At 43.0% G+C, this 16,107-nt stretch overlaps 1 protein-coding gene across 1 annotated transcript; it reads right to left on the minus strand.

Annotated features, from left to right (window-relative positions):
* Positions 1–1,179: 1,179 nt before the first annotated feature.
* mdh1b (malate dehydrogenase 1B, NAD (soluble)) lies at positions 1,180–11,696 on the minus strand (the record flags this gene model as incomplete). Its single annotated transcript, XM_080720123.1, has 10 exons — positions 1,180–1,240; positions 1,495–1,636; positions 2,433–2,576; positions 3,452–3,671; positions 4,755–4,926; positions 6,313–6,419; positions 9,221–9,256; positions 10,007–10,141; positions 11,081–11,193; positions 11,675–11,696. 10 exons carry the CDS (start codon positions 11,694–11,696, stop codon positions 1,180–1,182), a joined length of 1,152 nt encoding a protein of 383 aa, XP_080576249.1.
* Between the last annotated feature and the right edge of the window lie 4,411 nt (positions 11,697–16,107).

Consider the following 16,107-nt stretch of genomic DNA (forward strand, 5'->3'; position numbering starts at 1 on the left):
ACCTGGACACAGAACCCCCAGAGACAGAGCCTCCTACCTGGACACAGAACCCCCAGAGACAGAGGTCCTACCTGGACACAGAACCCCCAGAGACAGCCTCCTACCTGGACACAGAACCCCCAGAGACAGAGCCTCCTACCTGGACACAGAACCCCCAGAGACAGAGCCTCCTACCTGGACACAGAACCCCCAGAGACAGAGCCTCCTACCTGGACACAGAACCCCCAGAGACAGCCTCCTACCTGGACACAGAACCCCCAGAGACAGAGCCTCCTACCTGGACACAGAACCCCCAGAGACAGAGCCTCCTACCTGGACACAGAACCCCCAGAGACAGAGCCTCCTACCTGGACACAGAACCCCCAGAGACAGAGGTCCTACCTGGACACAGAACCCCCAGAGACAGAGACTCCTACCTGGACACAGAACCCCCAGAGACAGAGGTCCTACCTGGACACAGAACCCCCAGAGACAGAGGTCCTACCTGGACACAGAACCCCCAGAGACAGAGGTCCTACCTGGACACAGAACCCCCAGAGACAGAGACTCCTACCTGGACACAGAACCCCCAGAGACAGAGGTCCTACCTGGACACAGAACCCCCAGAGACAGAGACTCCTACCTGGACACAGAACCCCCAGAGACAGAGACTCCTACCTGGACACAGAACCCCCAGAGACAGAGACTCCTACCTGGACACAGAACCCCCAGAGACAGAGCCTCCTACCTGGACACAGAACCCCCAGAGACAGCAGCTGCTCAGGCTTGGAGGAGGTTTGGCTCCAGGCCTTCAGGACATGGAGGATAGCGTTGGTGGCTGACATGGAGCCTGTCCTCTGGCCTCTAGAGGTCACTGTCGCTGCTCGCTGACGGCCAACCAGGGCTGGTAAGTCTGTGTTCAACCATTTCCTGTGCGGTAGAACCCGGACGGACAGGAAGGTGTTTACGTTTAGTTTTAGCGTCAAACTCAGATTATGAACAATCAGTAGCCTGGCTTTAGCCAGACTGATGAACGTGGATTCACTCACACCACCCGTTCATCCACGGTATCAGTCTGGACTTCGGCCTATAGGGAGCGAGTATGAGAAATCAGAAAATGACCGGGCCAATCGGTGACTGAGTTTCAACTGAAACAGTGTAATGCAGTCGCTGATTGGCCCGGTCATTTGATCTGATTCCTCATACCGTGGAGGAACGTGTGAGTGAATCCATGGGGGGGACGGCCTCTTGGTTAGACCTCCTGTTGGTTAGAATTCACCAGCGTTAGTTTTACTGAGGTTAGGGTTAAAAGGATCCCTGGCTAATAGAACACCTAAACCTAACCTTAAGGTTAGGTTTAGGTGTTCTAAGGGAGGTCTAACCAATGACATGTTCAGTCTGGATAATGAAAGGTTAGAGTCTTTGAGTCTCTTTGAGGGAATTTCAGGAATGTGACAAAAACATTGTGTTGGGGGTGAACTACTCCTTTAAGAACATGTCCGTGTTGCCTCCCACCTGTCATGCAGCACCTCTAGAACTGCTCTGGAGAAGAACGCTGGTCCTTTGATCGCACCGGCATAGTTGAAAACCTGCGCCCGCTGCAGGTCAACGTAGGAACTGCCGCTGATGTTCCCCCATACCATGACATCTGTAACATCTGGGTTAAATAAAATGTACTGTGTATTGTTTTCTTCCAGTGATGAAACCCCTTCCCATCTAATAATTCAAAACGTGAAACTTCCATATTCTAGATACATTGCGCATGCAGTGAAATATTCAAAACCTTTTATTTTCATGGCCTACAGCTCATGAATATCAAAAATCCATATCTCAAACAATTACAATATTACCACTCAAAACAAGGATTTATAATACAGAAATGTCTGACTGTTTCCACAGTCGGTGATGCTTTGGGGTGCTATGGCATCTGCTGCTTTTAACCAGGGTTCCCACACATCTTTACCAATTCATTTCCAAAACTTTTCCAAGACTTTTCCAGAATATGTAACCCGATTTCCAGGACTATATAACAATAATTCAGCTCAATAATGAGTCGCTTACTCCTATGCGCAAATGATCACATTTCAACTGGGGACCCCGGCACCCTGACAAGCACTAAGAGTAGAGGAATTTTGTATAACACGGTTTTATTGTCAAAATAGCCGATCTACATGCTCACAATGCCTTGCAACGCAGAGGCAGACATTTTCACAATGTCTGCCTCTAATATGAGACAATTTGGCCCATATTTAATTTGTCACTTCAGAGGTATTAACAAAATCAATGACCAAAGACAATGCATAGCTATTTTTTCCAGGACCTTCCAGGACCCTTGATCAATTCCAAAACCTTTCCAGTGCTGGAAAATTTCAAAATATTTCCAGGAATTTCATGACCGTGGGAACCCTGTTTAACACAATATTCTATATAGTTATGGATCAGAACACATCTACCTGAAGGCCTGACACCCAGCCTCCTAGCAACGTGGGCCCTGGCTTCATACTCCAGCTGCGTTGCCACGGCGACGAAGCGCCAGCTGTGGATGGAGGGGGCGTGGCCCAGGAGCAGGGAGCACTTCAGGTTGACCAAGGTGTCACCTGTAGGTGGAGCAAGAGATCATATCATTGATCTATCTATCTGTTGCGCATGCATAAAGTGCATGGCAAATTGAGTGGCAAAGTGAGTTTAACGTTGTTTAATGCAATCAGATTTTTTTCGGATGTATGGGCTGCCAAGGCTAGGTTTTTGCCACTCAGTAGGCCTAACTTCTGGGTATGATGATGATGTCACGCGCATACCCTCTATAGTGAAAATAGCACATAGATCGCCTACTTTTTTGCTATATCGCACAACACTTTTGCAGCACTGTACAGTGTGCAGTGTCCACTGGAATGCAGTGCGCAGTGAGTGTAGTGTACAGTGCACAATGCAGTGCGCAGTATTCACTTCGCAGTACAGTGTTAAGTGAGTGCTGTGCGCAGTGTGCAGTGAGTGCACTCAAATGTTGACAAATCTTCTGTTGAGGGGTTCATAACCAGCACAGAAGATCTACATTGTAGATCTGCCTTTTTAGAAAAATCTAGCCTAGGGTCCCTTCACTTTTCGGGGTTTGATCCGGTCGGGAGCGGAAACCACTCTACGTCATGTTGTAGTCATAAACGGACTACACTATGGCAGGAAAGGTCAAACCGGATTCTGTTTTAACCCAAAATAATTCCTCTGCGCTCAAGGACATACTTTTAGGACCTAACTAATAAACCCCTTGATGTGGCGTAGTTTTGCTTTTGGAAAATGTGTTTGGTATGAATATTTTGGTCCAACTTGTAGCGACTGGCAAGACTACACTAGGCTACTCGAGCATTTTAATAGGGATTTGGGAAACAAACGGGGGGAACAAACGGCCCTGGAACAAAGTATCTAAGATGGTGGCCAAATAACAAGCATTAGGAAGATAAAGGATGCTTTCAGTCACCTGCTACCAGCACCTTCACCTCCCTGTGAGCCCTCTGGTCCATGAGCCGTCCGTAAGCTTCGTAGCGCGCCGAGATCCTTCGCAAATCCTTCTTCTTCTTCCTGGTTTCGTCCTCCTCTTCTTCGCTCTGTGCGTCGCCCTCTTCAGGCCAGCGGTCGTCCAGCAGTATGATGAGGTCTGCGTCTTGGAACGCCCGCTCTAAGTCAACGTGAACGCTTACCTGGAGGTAAACACATATACTTTAAGTATACTAGTTTACCAGGAAGTAACACATATACTTTAAGTACACTATTTTACCAGGAAGTAAACACATATACTTTAAGTGCACTAGTTTACCAGGAAGTAAACACATATACTTTAAGTATACTAGTTTACCAGGAAGTAACACATATACTTTATGTATACTAGTTTACCAGGAAGTATACACATATACTTTAAGTATACTATTTTACCAGGAAGTAAACACATATACTTTAAGTACACTATTCTACCTACAGTATAAGCCTACGTACACATACATATTTTAACAGTACTTATATACTCGCGTTTGTGTGCAGCAGCTGCTGGGAGAAATCCCTTCAATAAATCATGAAGAATTCATTCTAAAGTGAGTGCTGGTGTCCTTGCCTTAAAGTTCTATGTCTCGGTTTCACATTGGGCGCTTTTCGACCGGCAAAGAACCGGTTCTGGTTCTTTCTCCCGCCTATGGGATGAACCAGAGGAGAGCTTTTCCACCGAGAACCGGAGTTGGTTTCCGAACCGTATAAGTTGGTTCTGAACGGGAACCGCAAAATCCTTGGTTCCTCTGGTTCAATCTGGTTCAATCTGGTTCAATCTGGTCCAATCTGGTTCAATCTGGTTCAATCATGGTTCAATCTGGTTCAATCTGGTGGAAACACAAGCCGGTTCGCAAGAACGAACCAAGATTCCAAGAAAGTTGAACGGCACTGGTTCTTGAACCAAGGTTCTTTTGGTGGAAAAGGCTCCATAGGGTTCCTCAGAACCTTATTTGGGCCCTGCTCCGGAAGGTATTAACCCTGAAACCCAGAACTTATTCTTAAAAACAAATCAAATGGACGCTTTGTAGATCTAAGAATTCAGAGTGTGTACAAATGTAACCAAATATACCGGTAGGCGAATAATGGTGCATATTGCAAATCAACACATTTACCTCAGCACATATGCCACATAATATTCCTACAATTCAAAACATTTTCTGGATCCAGAAAAAAGAAAATGTGTGAACCTGATGTAGTAATGGGAGGGCCAGGTCTTGTATCTCCATCCTTAGGCCATGCAGGACCTCCACCTCTGCCTCCAGGTCCAGCAGGTGGAGGCTGATGGAGGTGGAGACCTGGGGGAACTCCTCACTGGAGGGGAGGTGGAGGCTGATGGAGGTGGACACCTGGGGCTGGGGGAACAGCTCACTAGACAGCAGGTGGGGGAGCAGGCTCTGGCAGGTGGGGTTCAGAGCCCTGGGGGAAGACAAGGTCTTACTTCTTGATAGTCAGTCAGTTCTTCTGTAGACATGTTTCCTTTCACATCAGGTCAGGATGTAATGATTTTTTTATTCTTGTTTTATTTGCACTGACTATGGACACTTATTTTGTTGGCCCTGCACTATTGGGCTGTGTTGGTGGTATTGAGTATTGTTGCTGTGTTGATAAGGCATTGACTGTTATGTACACTTTTTGTTTGGCACTGCTTTGTTAAGTTGTGCTTTGAGTATAGCTTTTTAGAGTGTGACGTGTCACTTATGAGCGTTGAATGTTTCTTGGACACTTTATGTTTATATTCTTTTTGTGTGACAGGCTTTTTTTTTACTGTACACAACAGTACTTCTTTTTCTTGTTCTTAATTCTTTGAAACTTAAACTGCTGTGCTGCCTCTGGGCAACTGATTTTCGTCACTTCCAGATGCATGTTATCCTGTGACCCCCAAAATGATCAAGTATTTGACCACGGACCCCTCATCTGAAAAGATGTTGTCCCAGGGAGGGACCCTCATAGGAGAAGATTTGTGCTATTAAAATGTTCACAGCTTTCAAAGTTGGCGAAAATGGCTCACAATGCATCGCAGTGCAACACCTTTTGGCTTGTCGATCAGATATTTTCCAGTTGGTCTAATATGTAGTTTAAGTGGTTGCTGTATATTTACACATTTTCCAGGGACCCCTGGGGGTCCCTCCAGGGACCCCTGGGGGTCCCCGAACACCACTTTGAGAACGTATATCGCTGCTGTCGGGGCAGGAACCTCTCATCTCCATTTTTTACCTTTTTGTGTTTTTTTCCGCAAATGAATGCCCTGCGTGATCATATTACAGTGTCACACAAAAGTAATAAAAGGATCCCTGTCTAATACGACAAATATGCCTTAATACATGCATGTGCAAAAAAAGACACCCTAGCCTATTAAGTTTGTTTTTATTTTCACATGCATGCCATAAATTCCATAGGGATAGATCACACATGACATTTATGACATCATCAACTTGCGACAGGCATTTCCCCTGTTGAGTGAAAGATTAGCTATTTCTAGAAGAAATACAATAATTAAGGTGTTTTTAATTTTACATTGTAGTTATAGAGGACAATTATGAGGCATATTTGTCGTATTAGCCAGGGATCCCTTTAAAAGTAGCAGATGTCTGAGTTTATGGATTTGTTACTTTGAACTGTCGAACTTAGATCTGCTTCTTTTGAACTAAAATGTATTTCGAGCTTGTAGATCTGCTACTTTTGAACCATGTCTGAATCTGAATCCTGAACAGTAAGAGTTGTGGACATAATGAGTTCTCCACCCAACAGAGACGATCATAATGTTTGGTGACAGTCTGGTGATTGGTTGGAGCTTGTCCCCACCCGGCGATCCAGATGTGGTGAGGTTGGATGAGGCTGAGGCGACGCTCCTCCTCCTCCATCAGCTTCACCTTGCTCTCCAGGTTCTCCTCCGCTATCTTCAGCATCACCTCTGTAGACATGTGTGATGTGATGCTGTAGTATTCCTGTTGACACATTATAAAACTATCTTCAGGATCACCTCTGTAGACATGTGTGATGTGATGCTGTAGTATTCCTGCTGACACATTATAAAACTATCTTCAGCATCACCTCTGTAGACATGTGTGATGTGATGCTGTAGTATTCCTGTTGACACATTATAAAACTATCTTCAGCATCACCTCTGTAGACATGTGTGATGTGATGCTGTAGTATTCCTGCTGACACATTATAAAACTATCTTCAGCATCACCTCTGTAGACATGTCTGATGTGACACTGTAGTATTCCTGTTGACACATTATAAAACTATCTTCAGCATCACCTCTGTAGACATGTGTGATTAAGGGTTTCCGCTAGGCATTTTTGGCGCCGGCCACCTTGGCCGGCAGGATTATATTTTACCGGCCAATCAATTAATTTATCGGCCATATTATATTGAACGTCACATACGTGTTTGCAGATGAGATAGGCTACTGTATGTGCATGGTGCACCCAACTGATAATTACACCATTTTATGTTAGCGCTGGGCTTCCTTCCTCTTTATCACAGATGCAATTGCAATCTGTTCCTGAGTTAACAAAATAATAGCCTAACTATATCTACTTGTGTAGTAGTATCGCTTGCCAAAAAAGAAGTGAATAGGTTAAAGTGGGCGCGCAACTCAAGCGAACCGTTTGCGCGCCCTAGCTGCCACACAGTGGCCTACAAATGAATAAGTTAATTGTATATGATTTTGGCTTCATGTCTCATTAAACCTTAATATGCAAACACAACATTTGTTTTGTTTTGTTAATGTTATGTTGGCGCAAGGAAGGTTACTAACTTGACTTGCCTCTGTTGCTTTGACCACGATGGGATCACATCCATGCGATCAGAAAGTAATGTGCGTGCTTGTATAATATCCATGATTCCACAGAGTTCGGGTCTCTTGTTTATTATCGTCGAACTGGGTCCAGCTTGATCTAGATTACCTTGGAAGAACCCCAGTTCTGTTCTGATTCTAACCCAACCCCACGCTGTATAGCGCTGATTGTTACAAGGTGCTTGAACTGTCAGCCGTGAAACGTGATGCTTCTCCGTAAGGCCGTGTGCGTCTAAAATAGCAGACATACAAGCTCACAGCGCAGCGCGTTTCGACTTGTTGTGAGCTTGAAGCTCTGATATTTCCAATGCGTGCGCACAGCGCATAGAGATGGGATTTATGGCTCTTTGAAGTAAGCCGGATCTCTGGGATCCGTTCCTTTCAAAGAGCCGTTCAAAAGACTGGCGTACTTTTCCCACCACTGTTCAGGAACGGCTCCCTACTGTGAACCGAATCATATCGTTCATTTCAAAGAGCCGTTCAAAAGACTTGATTCGTTCGCGAACGTCCCACCTCTTACAGCGCAGCATGAAGCAGCAGCTCCGCTGTCGTCAGACTCACAGAAGACAGAACATGATACATATTTAAAATTATGATAGGTTTTAATGGTTGTAGCTTTACTACTTTAGACAAATAATTATTTGTATAATAAGATTAAATGATAAAATAGCCTAAGAGGCATTTTCCCAGCCGGCCACGGTGGCCGGTGGACTTTATAATTACCGGCCAATTAAACATTTTACCGGTCAATGGCCGGTAAATACCGGCTAACGGAATCTCACTGTGATATGACGCTGTAGTATTCCTGTTGACACATTATAAAACTATCTTCAGCATCACCTCTGTAGACATGTGTGATGTGATGCTGTAGTATTCCTGTTGACACATTATAAAACTATCTTCAGCATCACCTCTGTAGACATGTGTGATGTGATGCTGTAGTATTCCTGTTGACACATTATAAAACCATCTTCAGCATCACCTCTGTAGACATGTGTGATGTGATGCTGTAGTATTCCTGTTGACACATTATAAAACTATCTTCAGCATCACCTCTGTAGACATGTGTGATGTGATGCTGTAGTATTCCTGCTGACACATTATAAAACCATCTTCAGCATCACCTCTGTAGACATGTCTGATGTGATGCTGTAGTATTCCTGTTGACACATTATAAAACTATCTTCAGCATCACCTCTGTAGACATGTGTGATGTGATGCTGTAGTATTCCTGCTGACACATTATAAAACTATCTTCAGCATCACCTCTGTAGACATGTGTGATGTGATGCTGTAGTATTCCTGTTGACACATTATAAAACTATCTTCAGCATCACCTCTGTAGACATGTGTGATGTGACGCTGTAGTATTCCTGTTGACACATTATAAAACTATCTTCAGCATCACCTCTGTAGACATGTGTGATGTGATGCTGTAGTATTCCTGCTGACACATTATAAAACCATCTTCAGCATCACCTCTGTAGACATGTCTGATGTGATGCTGTAGTATTCCTGTTGACACATTATAAAACTATCTTCAGCATCACCTCTGTAGACATGTGTGATGTGATGCTGTAGTATTCCTGCTGACACATTATAAAACCATCTTCAGCATCACCTCTGTAGACATGTCTGATGTGATGCTGTAGTATTCCTGTTGACACATTATAAAACTATCTTCAGCATCACCTCTGTAGACATGTGTGATGTGATGCTGTAGTATTCCTGCTGACACATTATAAAACTATCTTCAGCATCACCTCTGTAGACATGTGTGATGTGATGCTGTAGTATTCCTGTTGACACATTATAAAACTATCTTCAGCATCACCTCTGTAGACATGTGTGATGTGACGCTGTAGTATTCCTGTTGACACATTATAAAACTATCTTCAGCATCACCTCTGTAGACATGTCTGATGTGATGCTGTAGTATTCCTGTTGACACATTATAAAACTTGCTTCAGTCCCCTGTGATCAGGCACGTTTGATTGATTGATTGATTGATGACTTTATTAGAAGAAGTTTGCATAGGAAAAAGTACAGTTTCATGACAGTACAGTTCACTGGTACAAGGTCTACTAAAAGGAGATCCTAGAAAAGACTAAGCTTATTTCCATAGGAAACCATTTAAGTATCTCATATAACATTGAATGACAGACGGATAGAACACAGTACTATGCAGTAGATATAGTCAGGAAAAAAAACGTGCACACACAGACACCCGTAAGACTCCCTAATCGGGAGATAAAGCAACTTTAGAAGGCAATCGTAGCCAATCAGGAGGGAATATGGGAAATGGGACAGATCCGCTTTCCATGCCATACCTGAAAGCAGCATTCAAGAGAATGGCCTTGTCCAAACTCTCCTGAACTTGAATGCAGCATCTTATGTTGACATAATTGCCCTCTCTGTGTACAAATCCATGCGGTTACGCCACATCTCCATAATTCACTTGATTATGCAGAGTTTAGTGTGGTATCAAGTACCGAAAATAGCCAACCTCCAAGCTCACAACGCGTCGCAGAGCTTGGAGGTCTGCTATTTTCAATATTTGTACCAAAAGGCCCTTTTAGAAATGTCAGTCCCTGCCTCTCTAACATTCTCTGCACGTTCAATCATTCAATCAATCAATCATTCAATCAATCAATCAATCAATAAATCAATCAGAATGCAATGCATGCTCACCTGGCAGTGCTCCATGAAGTCAGTGAAGCCTCCCAGGTACAGGGCTTTGCCCCCACGATGGATCAGTTCCCTCCACACCAGAGGAGACTGCTGGTGGCTCCACCCGTTGGCTCTGCATGTGTTCTCCAGCCACTCCTGGTCCAACCAGAGGACAGAGCACATGCTGCTCACTCATTCCTGATAGTATAGAGCAGGGTTCCCCAAAGTGGGTGCTGTGCCGTGGCACCCTAGGGTGCCGTGATGGCAGTCCAGGGGTGCCTCAGAATACTTTGATGATGTTTGGAATTCATCAATATCACTAGATCAATATCACTTCACTATATGTTTAGTAAAACAGACCTGATTTGCACTGTACTTGATGAGTTCTTTTTCCATCTATGGCCAAAAATAAATATCTATAAGATCTACATTGTGACGCTTTGTGAGCTTGTAGCAGCTATTTTTGGTGAACCTCCCCTCCAGAATATTGATGCTGAGGTTCAAGTGGTTAAACGTCAAGTATAAAGTTGTTTTCAGTCAGTTCTGATGGAAACTGATATTTCTCTGAGACATGGCCTACCGTATCTCAGCTGGAAAGATGTGCATATTTACGTAGCGTAATATGATGTAAGATTCTAAAAATGTACTGTGTAATTGGGGTGCTGTGGATGAACAAGTTGTGTTTGGTTTTGGCAACGTTTTACTGGGGTTAATGCCTCATTCACATACAGAAATGCCAAGCTAATGGTTTGCTTGGTAATTAAATGTATTCTCTATGCAAACCAGCTTTTAACATTTCCAAGCTGGAAAAAAAGCTTGGAAATGTTTAAAGCTGGTTTGCATAGAGAATACATTGAATTACCAAGCAAACCATTAGCTTGGCTTCTCTCAGTGTGAATGCAGCATTAGGATAGGAATAAGGTGAAATTTAGCCGTTTAGGTGTATAGTTTACAGTGGTGACGTTTAGGAATACCAGGCAGAGACCGTTCTACCGCTCCGCCGGATAGACGCCCGAGGCGACTGTGTGTTGGGGCGAGGGTTCTGGTATTTATGAAGGTGAATGGAGATGAATGGAGGTGCAGTGAATGGTTTACCTGCCATGCAGGAGGATGGATGCAGATGTAGTGAATGGAGAAGTGAGGCAGGGCTCTGTGCAGAAGATCTGCCAGGTGTTCTGCTTTGGCGTAATGAGGACAGTCTGCTCGACCTGAAAAAAAAAAAAAAGAAAAAGAAAAAACATCACATTAATGCCTCATTCACATACAGAAAAGCCAAACTAATGGTTTGCTTGGTAATTCAATGTATTCTCTATGCAAACCAGCTTTTAAAATTTCCAAGCTGGAAAAAAAAGCTTGGACATTTTTAAAGCTGGTTTGCATAGAGAATACATTGAATTACCAAGCAAACCATTAGCTTGTCTTCTCTCAGTGTGAATGCAGCATAAGTCATAAGGACAGTCTGATCTCCCTGAAAAACATCACAATAAGTAATAAGGACAGTCTGCTCTACCTGAAAAACATCACACTAAGTAATAAGGACAGTCTGGTCTCCCTGAAAAACATCACAATACGTCATAAGGACAGTCTGTCCCGATTCTCCTGAACCACAGGTTGAGAACCACTGATTTAGTAAAACAAATAGGCCTATTTGCTTTGTTTGTCTCTAAAAACGTTTAAGTTTGTTCTTACCAGCAAGCACAAACCTGGCCATTTCTGTCTGTCTGGATGGCGTCCGTTGCTAGGTAACGGTTGGTGTCGCCTCAACTGCGTCCCACGAGGAAACAAGCAAGTAATGCATCATTATGAAGAAGTATTAGATAAATAACTACATATGCCTAGTACTAACCAACCATATACAAACATTTACACGCCATAGGCCTACTATACATTGATATGAATTATTATAGTGTTATTTTTGAATTTATATTATTATTATGAATGCATGTAATTTTATGTTTGCATAACAGAGAGTTGGGGGAACTATATCGGCAACGCACAGTAGAGATGGGATTTATGGCTCTTTGAAGTGAGCCGGATCTGTGGGATCTGTTCCTTTCAAAGAGCTGTTCAAAAGACTGGCTTTGATTGATTGATTGAATACTTTATTGTCAGTTTGCATAGGAAAAGGTACCGTTTCATGACGGAACAGTTCACATGTACAAGGTCTACTAAAAGGAGATCCTAGAAAAGACTAAGCTTATTTCCATAGGAAACCATTAAAGTATCTCATATAACATTGAATGACAGACCAATAGAACACAGTAGGCTACTATGCAGTAGGCTACTATGCAGTCGTACCTCATTTGAGTACTTTGTGGATTTTGATTAACTTCAACCCCATGTACATTTATTTCTGACATAGGGTAAATAGCATTTGAAAATAGCCGATCTACAAGCTCACAATGCATCGCAACTAGATCTGCTATTTTCTAATGATTTTTTCTCATTGGAAAACCTGTGAAACAGGACATTCTGCATAATACTACTTTCTACTATTGGTACTTTGTAGGCTACTTTAATTACATTTATACGTTTGTACTTTTACTCAACATTCCAAACTTCTACTAGTGTCAGAGTATTTCCACATTGATTGCAGTGGGCTATTGATATTTTCTTACTCAAGTAAAGCAATTGAGTACTTTTCCCACCACTGTTCATTAGAAAGGAACGGCGCCCTATACTGCGAACCGGATCATTTCAAAGAGCCGTTCAAAAGACTCGATTCGTTCGCGAACGTCCCACCTCTACAGCATGGAGGGGGCGTGGCTGTGGTTGCATAAACAACGTGCTGGAGGAATCATGGACTTCTGTTAGGTAACTAATGTCATGTCTATTCATGCTTTAACTTTACTTGTGTCTTCATAAAGACTAATCTATCTGTTTATCTCATGTCAGGCTGGCCTCTACTCACAGCTGCTTTTAAATCATGTTTATTCCTGGGCTTATAAACCCAGGTTGAGAGAGTTGTAGTTGTGTTTTCATTGTGTGTGCATTTATGTTCTGCTTCTGTTTGCTGCTCCACTTTACTGGGATCCTAATAGAAAAAGGCGTTTTTTTTTTTGTGATCTGCAATGTAGTGGAGTAAAAGTACAATATTTGGATCCGAGATATAGTGGAGTAGAAGTAAAAGTATTGGAAATACTCAAGTAAAGTACAAATACTTCAGAAGTGTACTTAAGTACAGTACATAAATACATAATAATAAGTAATTACATAAGTAGGCCTACGTAAATGTACATAGTTGTGCATTTACACATTATGTATTGTGAGGGATCATGATTCATTTTGAAGTAGTCCTTTGTAAACTTTCTTGCAGTGAAGCAATTAATGTTAACTAGAAATACTGTTCCTTCGAAACAGTGTGGGCTCGGTTCCAACCCAACAAATAGGATACTTTAAGGTACTGTAAGGTACAGTACCTTACAGTATTGTACTGTACCTTACTATACTGTACTGCACCTTACTGTACTGTACTGTACTGTACTGTACTGTAACTTACTGTACTTTACTGTACTCTACTGTACTGTACTTTACTGTATTCTACTGTAACTTACTGTACTTTACTGTACTCTACTGTACCTTACTGTACTGTACTCTACTGTACCTTACTGTACTGTACTGTACCTTACTGTACTATACTATACTGTACTCTACTGTACCGTACTGTACCTTACTGTACTGTACTCTACTGTACCTTACTATACTGTACTTTACTGTACTCTACTGTACTTTACTGTACTCCACTGTACCTTACTGTACTTTATTCTACTTTACTGTACTTTATTGTACTTTACTGTACTCTACTGTACCTTACTGTACTGTATTGTACTTTACTGTACCTTACTGTACTGTACTCTACTGTACCTTTCTGTACTGTACCTTTCTGTACCTTACTGTACTTTACTGTACTCTACTGAACCTTACTGTACTTTTACTGTACTCTACTGAACCTTACTGTACTGTACATATTATATGTGTTCTAGATCTACATTTTTGATTCTGTGTTTGGGAACCAGCAACTGTCAAATGGACTCCAACTGTAGTGGAGTATATTGAGTGCATATACTGTAGGCTAACAATCCCAGATCACATATGTCCTCCACTATGTCTATAACCAAGGCGTTCTTCTATGTGGCCACTCCAGACTGAGGAGTGGAGCATGGCTTTTATTGTGTTTGTGGATCTGACTTGGAAATGCATTGGTTTTGATATCTCCCTGACAACCAACAACAACCACTAATATGGCTGACTGTCCCTGCGGGCTCTAGGATATATGGCTATGGGATTTACATCCCATCGCCCGGACTTGATTCTTGATCACAGCTGTGTAATCAGTAGAGTGGAGAGGGACATTTATTTATAGTTTTAACTATAACTATAGTTTTATACATCACACAGCTTAGACATTTGGATCAAATCAGAGAGCAGACCTGTGTGAACGCAATGATATAGATAGCATATCTGAAGTGTGAACACTGCAGCCACAGCGCCTTAACATAAACATGGGTCTATTATCCTTCTCTCCACTCTGGGGACCCATTGGAAATGCATTGGGTGCTTAAAGTTAAACATTTTTATTTTTTTATATTTATACTACAAAACATTTCAAAACCAAAAATACAAGCACACTTGTCCTCAGTAAGCTGAACACATAAAAATTTGAATGGTGTTGAAAGGTGTAAGCGTTTAAGAGATGAAGCGCGCCAAAGTTTTGAGGAGATACACATATAGCTATAAACTAGAATTGACATGGTCAATTTTGACAAGTGTGCCTGCAGTGCAGCTCGCTAAATGCGCGACCTCGTGCGGCGGTTCGGACCGTGAGACCGTTTGCCGAGTCGTCCGCGTTTCGTTGTGAGAGGGTCGGTCCCCCTGAAAAACGCGTTCTGGCACGAAACGGTTATGTTTTGCGCATTTGTGACGCCCCCTAGGGGTTGAAGTGGAAATGCTTTTGGGGAAACGTTGAGTATGCCACCCGCGACCTTTGGTTGTAATTCAGTGTTGACTCGACGATTTGTTTGTGATTTATGGCTATCGTTTGCGAAACGGGCCCCTCCCGCTAACTGTGGAAGCGCGTTACGAACGAACGGTATGGACTATCGAAATATCCTTTGACTATGTTTATCGCGTGGCTTCATAGATCATGTGTACCGGTTTTTAAGACATTTGAAGAAAATATGTAGGAAAAGGAGCAAAAAGTGTGTTTTGGAGAAAATTCAAGATGGCGGAAAATCTATCCCCACGCAAATGGGCGTGGCCTATATCGGGAGATGCGTCTTGACCCAAGGAATCCAGGGAAAAAATAATTTTAATTTTCCGATCTACTGTTCAAGAGTTACGGGGCAAAACGTAAAGTAGGCCGTTATAGCGCCACCATGAGGATGAGTGATGTAATTATTTTTCGATTTATTCTTAAAATCATTATGAATCTCCTCTCAGAGGTTTGAAACTGTAGCCCCTATGGTTTGCGAGAGAAAAATACTTGAATGTGACTTTTTGCATTGTCCCATTATAAGTCAATGGGGAAAATTAAGCATAGTTTTTTGCCAATTACGTCGCCATGGTAACGCGGATCGGAAAGAAAGTTACTAGCACACCATTCCCGGCCGAGCCGAACGTTTTGATGTATATATTGCGCGGGTGGCGTAAATGGTGCGGCACTAGTAGCGTGGCGAAGTTTAGAGAGTGCGCTTGTAAATGTCAACTAGAATTGACAGAGTCAATTTTGACAAGTGTGCCTGCAGCGCGCTAAATGCGCGACCTCGTGCGGCGGTTCGGACCGTGAGACCGTCCGCCGAGTCGTCCGCGTTTCGTCGTGAGAGGGTCGGTCCCCGTGAAAAACGCGTTCTGGCACGAAACGGTTACGTTTCGCGCGTTTGTGACGCCCCCTAGGGGTCGAAGTGGAAATGCTTTTGGGGAATCGTTGAGTATGCCGCCCGCGACCTGTGGTTGAAATTCAGTGTTGACTCGACCTATTGTTTGTGATTTATGGCTATCGTTTGCGAAACGGGCCCCTCCCGCTAACTTTGGAAGCGCGTTACGAACGAACGGTACGGACTATCGAAATATCCTTTGACTATGTTTATCGCGTGGCTTCATAGATCATGTGTACCGGTTTTTAA

This window comes from Nannobrachium achirus (assembly GCF_963921795.1).
Source record: "Nannobrachium achirus genome assembly, chromosome: 24".
Lineage (NCBI taxonomy): Eukaryota > Metazoa > Chordata > Actinopteri > Myctophiformes > Myctophidae > Nannobrachium > Nannobrachium achirus.